We start from the raw sequence: 10,000 nt of genomic DNA on the forward strand, positions 1-10,000 counted from the left end.
GCGGTGAGTTTTAATGTAGCTTTCATCCAAAGAGAGTTATAATTAGTGCAATAAAGCATGAGGATACAGACTCAGAACAGCAAGACACATGCAGAGCTTCACTTTAGATGAGCCATGTAGGTGCTGCAGCATTAGTTTCAAATGAGCTAAAACCTTTTAAGTACTACTTCACAAAAAAGGTTTAATGGCCAAGATGCTGTGGAGGCAAGCTGGTTTTCAGTCGGCAACAGAACATGTGTTTAAAAAAACGAAATGTATTATGTATTTATTTCAACAAGGACCATGCGTACAATACATTCATCTCAGAGAAGAGAAGAATTACACCTGATTATAATAGCTCATTTCCATCTGCAGTGTGTGTGTGTGTGTGTGTGTGTGTGTGTGTGTGTGTGTGTGTGTGTGTGTGTGTGTGTGTGTGTGTGTGTGTGTGTGTCATTGACTGTGTGTCTATGTAGATGTGTGTGTGTGTTGGTGTGCATTTCAGTTTGTGAGTTTATAGAGTGACATCATGATTCGCATTAAACAACAGATATACTGTACACAGCAGCAGCAACAACAATGACAACAAAATACACACTGCACTCACACACACACACACACACACACACACACACACACACACACACACACACACGCACATACAATGCCACTTTACCATTAAATGTTTTTCTTAAAAAAACGGTGATGCTAATTCTGTTGTCAAGTCCAAAATGCTCAAATTGCGTGTGTGTGTGTGTGTGTGTGTGTGTGTGTGTGTGTGTGTGTGTGTGTGTGTGTGTGTGTGTGTGTGTGTGTGTGTGTGTGTGTGAAAACATTATCAGGAACACATTTTATGAGCTTGCAACTTTTGGCTCATTACAAATTAAAAGAAGCCCAGCTCTGTAAATAAGGACAGTGTTAATCCATCACATTCTTTATTTTTCCGTATTGCTCCTATTAGCAAAACACTGGTATGAGCACTACGGCTGTTTATGTCCTCATTTCACCCTTTCCTCAATAATTTACCATAAAGTGAAGTTATGTAAAAAACACGTTGCAGATAGGTAGACCTAAGATATAGACATGTTTTTGGGAGGACACCAAGCTATAATAAATACAGAGGAAAGTCTAAATCTGTGTGTGAGTGCAGGCGGTGTGTTGGTGAAAAGCCACACTCAATTTTAGAATTATTAAACTGCAGTCTGGAGGATCTGAAAGTGCCTGATCTGAAATGCTTTATCGGCCACTTTAAAATAAAAAAGAAACAGCCAAAAAGAGTGCAGTGTGATAACTCAACAGACAGCAGCTTTGGGTTGTTACACACACTCGTTCTGCAGAGAGGACATCTTTGTTTCTCCATCATTTATTTTTAAGGAACTGCCTTCAGGCTGGCACAGGTGTAGGCCCATGTTTAAGAATAAGTAGAATTGTGGCTATTTAAAATAATGGAAATCTAACAGAAATGTATAGGATTTAATGGCCTCTTTACTAAATACAATTGAATTTAGAAACACTTTGAACACATTTAACATATGGCTAATAACAGGGTGGGAAAAATAATTGAAAATAATAGCAAAGCCAGTATAATGTATTTGTATTATTATTATTATTATTATTATTATTACTATTTATGGCATTTGTTTGATTATTATAAGACCTGTCTGTCCTTTTTGTTTATTGTAATTCAAGCTTTTTAAAATATTATAATTATTTTAAAGGTTATTTAATGCTTTTTGAGGCATGCTACATTATGATTCTATACACTAAATTGCCAAGGTCGTTTCTACAGAGACTGTTTTGTTTAAATACGCTTTAAGCCTTCCTGTAATGCAAGATAAATAACTTATTTACGTCAATTTTCTGCACACATCGGCTCAGAAAACGCAGTGACAAGTAGTTAAATAACAGCTATAGCACCTTAATTATTTTAATGGACAATAACATTTAACATTTCCCAGTTTACAAGACATTTATAGGCCTATAAAAGTCACACACACTTACTAGCTTACTTAGGCCACATTCTCCCTCTGTGTCACACACTGAGACACACACACACACACACACACACACACACACACACACACACACACACACACACACACACACACACCTGTGTATTGACACCTCTAAAACGCTATAATAAACATTCCTGAGTTCGGTATATTTACCCGGGTCTATCATAGGATTTTTTTTCTTCTCCTCGTTCTCTTTCTTGGGCTCCGTCTTCTTAACGAGCTCCTCCACGGTGCCAAGCCGCTCTAGGATCACCTCAGCCGGGCTGTTGAAGCTGGATTCCTCGGGGCTGTCGGACGGAGGTGAACTCTCGGGTTTAACCGCCGCATACGTCGGTGTTGGATCGGAGAGGTCACCCTGAGCGGGGACACACCCGGAAAACCCATCAGATGCATGGGACAAAGGGGTCTCCAAAGCCGGGGTCGAACCCTCCCAACAGCGGACGAATCTGCTCTCTGAAGCCGCCGATGAGGCGAGGTGCTCGGCGTGATTCTGCTGCGTCCACGGGTGGTGGTGATGGTGGTGGTGGTGGCTCAGGAGGTGTGGATGTGGATGAAAAAGGCCCGGATTGGACTGCAGCTGCGGGGAAGAAGGGGCAGAGGAAGTGGAGGTGTTGGCCCAGGGAGAAAAGCCATTTAAGCCCGTCTGTTTGTTGGAAAAATGTGAAAAATCCGGGATGGGGGTCCCCTCCTCCTCCTCCTCCGCTCCTCTCCGGGCTGGCTTTCCGCAGCCGGCCGAAGAACCCTGCAAGCCTCCCGGGATGAAATGCGCACCGTACGGCTCCTCAGTCTGGAGCCCCATCATAGAATAATAATTCGTTAGCGACATGTTTATTTTATTATTTCAATAAAAAGACACTTAAGTGCGACTGTAAAACGTTAGATGGGGCTGGTATAGTGGGCTTACATCCTCCCCTAAAATGGTAGTATTTTTTTTTTCCTGCCCTTACCTTCTCCTCGGCTGCTTATTGGTTATTCCACTGATCACATGGTTGGACTGTATTTACCCAGTATAGGAAATAAATCTCATCTTTCTTTTGTGCACAGAAATGTGATCGTAGCCTCCAGCATGCTGCCAGATGGCCTGACTGTAGCGCTATGGCTTTATAAAACTCTGTTCCTGAAACACCGTTTTACAAGCAGAATAAAAAAGTAACAGGGAGTCGTTTACGAGCGAGTGTGTGTGTGTGTGTGTGTGTGTGTGTGTGTGTGTGTGTGTGTGTGTGTGTGTTCAGTATAACAGAGGCCTTGTCTCTATAGCTTCTTGTGCCAAACCACTTTGTTAATGAAGGCTTTGTGTTTTTATAATTGATGATAAAACTCCTAAATGTCGTTTTAAAGTGTAACGGGATTTAGATTCACAGAAGAGGGATGGACTTCCTTTGATTTCTTTGGTCTTGATCTGACTTTATACGCATGTTTGTGTCTTTCTTGACAGAATTGAGGGAAAACTCGCCATCGAAGTTCATGGATGGCGATTTAACGTGAGTTTCTTTTTGCATTTACTAACCAAAAACAACAGTATGTTTTTATTTGCATTTGTGTCAGTGCACTTGTTTTAAAAGCTGTTATTTGTTTCCTTGCGTACTCAACGACGTAACCTTCTTAATTATTCATTGACTATTTTGCCCACTGTTGTAAAATGCATGTCAAAAAGAAAGTATTTTATTTCTTTTGGATGTAATTTGGTTGACACCCTTTTTTGTACCGTGAAAACCATTCATCTCCAACTTTTGTGAGTTTTAATTTTGACTAAAAACTAGGTGACTTAAGTTAAATAACCCAATAGATTACCTGAGAAAGTGCATGTTTTGCACCCTCTGATTCAATGGATTCAAAGTCTTAATTTGTCAATTGCAAAACAGCTACAGCTAATCTTTGCAATACTTCTTTTGCAGGTTCCTCCAACAATGCGATATGCGTAAAATAGAATGAACAAAAAATAGAATAGACATTAGAACAATATATACATATAACTTTAATATCATACATATTTAGAAGCTCTGAAATACTGAAAGCTATGCACTAAAAATCCATATTTGGCCTTGTGCCAGATGAGTTTAATGACTTTGCTCATTCACCGTTTCTGTGCCCATGTTTGAGTGTGACAGTGAGATCCTATTGGCTGCAGCATATAATGGGGGCGGGGCTTAGATTCACGTTCTAACATAGACCTTGATCGCTGTCTGCACGTGGAGCGCCACCTGCTGTCCGGATGAGTCAAAACAAAACTTTATTGATTTTATTTTGTTGTTTATTTTTGGTTATGAATGCTATCAACATGCCAAGGACTGCAAAGAATATTAATAACGTGTCTGTCTATATTTGGCACATTTAATATGTTAAATAATGTCCTTAAATAAAAAAAAATGTTTTGTAACAGCAGCATGTTAACAGACGTGAATTAAAATTACAAATAAATACAAAATGAACAGTAAATACAGTATATTCATATGAGTAAAACATACATGAATAAGTATTTGGAGTACACAATATAAAATAAACAACATCAAACAGTTATAATAGACCAATAAGACCACATATACAAATGTAAAATACAAATGTATAATACAATTATTACATATACATGAATAATATTTAACATGAAATATAAAAAGAAACTATACGATCAATGTTTATACATTATTTATTTTATTTAGAAAAAGCAAAAAAACATATCTCAGCAATAATATGAAACACTTAAATATATATGTTTAAATGTGTCTGTGTTGTTAAAAAAAAAGAGAGAGGCTCTTAAGGTCCATTTTATTGTGGGTCATTAGGTTGAATGCCTTTTAGTTCCAAACAGAAACACAATCCCTCCTTTCATCTCCTTTCACCACAAAAACACACAAACACACACACACACACACACACACACACACACACACACACACACACACACACACACACACACACACAGAGTTAGTGTGTGAGACAAGAGAAAGAATGAGAGGGACAGCAGACCGTCTATATTGCCCCAATAAAAGTCATTTATTTGAGGAAATGGTGGTTGTGACTTGTGAGCGTGTGTGTTTCTGTGTGTGTGTGTGTGTGTGTGTGTGTGTGTGTGTGTGTGTGTGTGTGTGTGTGTGTGTGTGTGTGTGGTGCTTGTTTTGCGGTTCAAGGTTCATTTCCAGCCTTGGACTCACTGAGTGTTTCCAATGTTCAAAGTCTGGGTCGAGACCCCAAAGAGGAAGGAAAAGAGAATATAAATAAGATTTTACTTCTTTTATTTTATAGTTTGACGTAACCTAGGGCAGCAATCACATGGCTATTAACCTGCTTTTTGATAGCGTTGTTGTGTTTACAATTTAAGCACTCAACTGAAGTGTTAGCCTATCTAATTTCCCTTCTGGGTGTATTTTTTATAGCAGAAGTGATCAAAATGTTATTTGATCACTTCCTTATTAAAGTAACATCCTGTTAATGACCTCAAACTGCAACAAACAAGCTTTAAAATAAGACATTATGAAGCTATGCAATTAAATACAAATACATTTGATATTGTTTAACGTAGAGGCGGTTAATTCCCAGTCACACCAACCTCTAAGTGTCTAAGGTTTGACTCTTTCTTAAATGGAAAATGCTTTTTAAACTATAGGAAATTGTGTCGTAAAATGTTGAATGTTAATGTTTATACACAAAGTAGAGGATTACACACTATCCCATGTTGAGAAAATGTCACCCACGGCATTAAAAAACAAATAACAGTTCCTCTTTGAGAGATATTGTGTCACACATTTTTTATATATTTTATCTTTAAGCGTGCATTTATTGAAACATGATACATGAAATATTGCAATAAATGCAAGGACCCACACATTTAAGTAGATAGAGCATTTTACAAATCACAAAGTAAGGAGGAAAATCCACAAAGAGCCCACAAAAGGAAAAGAACGATACAGAATATTTAAAAAGGAAGTGGCTTATCTTTTATTTGCTCGAGATGCGTTAAAAACATGGGGCCTAAACCTGAGCCCTGGGGTTCTTTTTTAATTGCAGGAAATAACTGCATTTATTCACTTGTTTTTACTTTGTATGTCACATTTAGCCTATCCAAATGGTTGAATGATATCTGAGATGGTTTCCAATTATTTCCTGATTAAATTGTTCTTAATTCATTATCCAATCCAATCCACTTTATTTCTATAGCACATTTAAAAACAACAGAGTTGAACAAAGTGCTGTACATCAACAACTATAAAAACATAGCATAACTAAAAAACAGGACAGGACATGAAACAAATGTAAAACACGAGACACTGAAACCAGATCAGAAGCCACAGACTGAAAAACTCTCCTACATAAAAACAATACAAAACACTAGTAAGATATAAACCCAAATTTAAAAACACAAGTGTCACCTGGTCTGTAAATGCCACGGAAAATAAGTGGGTTTTTAAACGAGATTTCAAAACAGGCAGAGTTGGAGCAAGTCTAACCTGGAGGGGCAATTTGTTCCATAATGTTGGAGCTGCAACAGCAAAGGCTTCTCGCTGCTTCAACCTTGATTTACAGTAGGGACGACCAGAAGGCGTCTGTCAGCAGACCTCAGTGACCGTGTGGGCAGGGGCGTTGCCAGGGATTTTGGCCCCCATGAAAAGATATCACATTGGTTACTTAAACATTTTTTTCTTAATGTTCTAAAATAGTTTGGGCCCCTGTCAGTCACGGGCCCTTAGAATCGACCTAACTTTTCACCCCCTTACGGCGCCCCTGCGTGTGGGTGTGTATATTTTTTAAAGATCTGCCAGGTACAGTGGGACTAAACCGTTTAGGCTTTGTATGCAAATAGTAACATTTTAAAGTGTATTCTCAAATTGACTGGTAGCCAATGTCAAGAGGCGAGTACAGGCGTAATATGTTCACGCCTGCCTGTCCTTGTAAGGAGGCGTTGCAGCAGCATTCTGGACCAGATAGGCGAGACAGGGAAGCCTGGTTTACTCCAATGTACAGCTCATTGCAGTAATCCAGTTTTTGTTTTGTTTATGTTGTCATTTTATTATGTTGTTCATTCTGTATAATGACATATATTGGACTCATATCAGTGTTTGGACACGGATCCCTCCTCAGTTGCTGTCTTTGAGTTTATTTCCAATATCTCTCACCACTGATGAGGTTTGGTTTTTTTAAATAAATGTTTGAGTAAGTTATATTTCAGGTTTCATAAAAGGTTGCAAACAAGTTGAACCAAACACGACAATGGCCATTACATAAGATAAGATAATGCAGGATAACATATCTTTAATGCACCCAGTAGAGATCATTTACATGACCAGTCAGTGCTGCTATATTACATGTTATCAATTGAATATTGCAATATGATTTTATCTGTGCTTTTGTGTCTGTTTTATGTTTTTTGGTGTGTATTAAACTGCTTATATGGACTTTAATGTCCTGTCAATCCATAGCTTTATTCTGAATACGAATCTTGTCTGATAACATAAAGGTATTTTAGATTGATTAGACAATAGATACAAAATAAAATGTGCTGTGTAAATATAAATACTTTAAATATTTTGACAGAGAAAAGGGTCTATTATCTTTATGTTGGCTTAAAGCAGAGTAACCATCATATTTAAGAACATGCATTTGGGAGAAACAATGTTAGTAATATTTAGTCATATTTGTAATCAAACATTTCGATATTAACTAGTCTATGTTTTATAGTCCTACAAATCTACTTTTTCAAATTTCTGGATTATTAATCTAACAATTCAATTTAGTTCAATAGCTTTATTAGCATGACATTAAATACATTATTGCTAAAGCTCTGTTGCAACATCCATACACAAATACACACATGTAAACACAATGCTAAATGTTTAACATATAAGAACAACATGTTGTTTTACAAGGAACACAAGGAAGGAACATTCATTTCATATAATACATTAATATAAAAATAATAAATATGTGAGATGTGAGACCTGGTGTAGCAGCTCAGTCCGATTCCCATGTGGCAGGCAGAGACAAACTGTCCTCGTTAGCGACATGAATGCAGCTTTTCTTCATATTCCCCGAGTACAATTTTTCATTTTCATTTTGAGACATTTGAGGATGCTTAGGCTGCTATTGAGTTTTGGGAAGAATTGTTTCCGTACAGGTTCACATTTTTGGCATTGTGTGAGGAAGTGGCGTGCTGCTCTGTTTCCACAGCAGTCCCCCAATGACAGTTTTTATCTAAGCACTTTCTCATTGACATCATGCTGTGACTTCCACTCACTCGGAGCATGTCTTCAGTCTCGGGAAGAGGGCCCGTCCTCATGGTCCTCCTCCCCGGCCCTCGGTGACTCTGACCCCGCCCTCACCTTGCTCTACCCCCGGTGTCACAGCCTTTTACACTCGGCCCAGTTCTTCACATTTTGCTGTTACTGGATCCACTTCCTCTTCTGTAAAAAAACGGGTCATAAACCGGCAGCAGGACTGTGTTTGACCCAGGGAGAGGAGGTGTGAGTCCGGAATTTGAGGCAGTGTTTGTGCAAGGGAGGCTCCACTCCAAGCTTGTGCGTAAAAACTGGAATCAGAGGCGCAGAAAACAGTCTTTATCCGAGGATAGTTCACCCCGGGATTCGTTATCGTTAGCTTCGGCTCGGTTTTCCTGGTAGAGAATGTATTTCCCCGGAGAAAGACACTGCTGACGGGGCTTTAGGTGGCAGCAGCGCCGGTACAGTGACAGTCTTACGGAAGCTGTGTTCTCCGTTAAAAATGAGCCATAGTCAGACTTTGACAGATATAAGCAGATTGGTAAATACATGGCCAGATATAATATTTTTAATCCTAACACGCTTGTTGAAGGTTGGATAATTCTTGGCCAATTATCCAACCTATAAACGTTCATAAACAGGGTCTCCCTCTTTCTCTTTCCACTCGAATTAGTTGTAAACCCCCCCAAAGTAAAGCAATAATAAGCTATTTAAACCGAATAAGAAACATAGCTAGCATTAAATATAAACCTATAAAAACCTCATATGTATCACTTCATTACCCCCACTGTATTCTGGAAAGTGAGCAAAAAACAGCCTTTGACCTTGAGCCCAAAATGGGTCTGCTTAGTACAATAATACACAAACACACACACACACACACACACACACACACACACACACACACACACACACACACACACACACACACAAATCCAGCACTATTATGCCATTCGCTAACAAAAAACTCAAATGAAAATCAAATACAAAAAGTAAAATTCCTTTTGCCTTGCAGCACACACTGATTGTCAGAAGACCTCTTGGATATGTTTGACTTTTAATATGTGTTGCAGGAATTTAAACCTCACAGCCTTTTTGCATTGTTGGAGGTTTAGTTGCTGGGACTAACTTTTCTTTAAAGCACTCATTAAGTTAAGATCATTAGATGGCACCACCATTGTAAAATTTTAGCAATTGAAATCGTTCAGAATAATTGGAGTTGGAAGCAACAACTGGGGCAACAGAGAAACACTTTCACTTCTCAAAAATAACCAGATAACAGACCATGCAAAAATAAATATACTGATAAGAAAGGCTTTGTGCTTTCTGTCGGGGAGCTGATTTTATAGCCTGTGAATCAGCTCAGGTTCCTAACTGCAGAAAGAAGACAATATGGCACCTTGTACATTCTGATGAAAATGCCCAGAGAATTGAACATATAAATCATGGCCTGCAATGGCTTTCTAAAATATATACATCATGAAATAATAATTATGCAAAATGTCTGCATGTGTGTTAGTTTTGCATGCCAGAGATTCTATGCTGAATAGCCAGGCTTTTTTATTCTAAAAACAAAAAGCTCAGGTGTAAAAATCAAAATGGTGGCTAAATAGAATATGTATTTATCCTGCTGTTGCTATCACTGCCATGATTTACTGGAAGACTTACGGACAAAGCCATCGTTTCACCTGTGTAAAATAACATTTAAAGTTTATTTTTCATATGTATTTTCCTCTGCAGGTGGGCTGCACTTGAGCACTGTTATTGGACACAAATTGAGTTTATCTTGCACAGATGTTC

General features: G+C 38.3%; 1 protein-coding gene across 1 annotated transcript in view; it reads right to left on the bottom strand.

Annotated features, from left to right (window-relative positions):
- LOC104955266 (homeobox protein Hox-D9b-like) overlaps nt 1-2,906 on the bottom strand; it is a 4,000-nt gene extending 1,094 nt beyond the window's left edge. Inside the window, exon 1 of the mRNA XM_010782549.1 lies at nt 2,148-2,906. Within this exon, the coding sequence (XP_010780851.1) occupies nt 2,148-2,820 (673 nt within the window). The 5' untranslated portion in view covers nt 2,821-2,906. The remainder of the gene's footprint in view (nt 1-2,147) is intronic.
- Nucleotides 2,907-10,000: the final 7,094 nt, after the last annotated feature.

This window comes from Notothenia coriiceps, unplaced genomic scaffold, assembly GCF_000735185.1.
Source record: "Notothenia coriiceps isolate Sejong01 unplaced genomic scaffold, NC01 NC01_scaffold00024667, whole genome shotgun sequence".
NCBI lineage: Eukaryota > Metazoa > Chordata > Actinopteri > Perciformes > Nototheniidae > Notothenia > Notothenia coriiceps.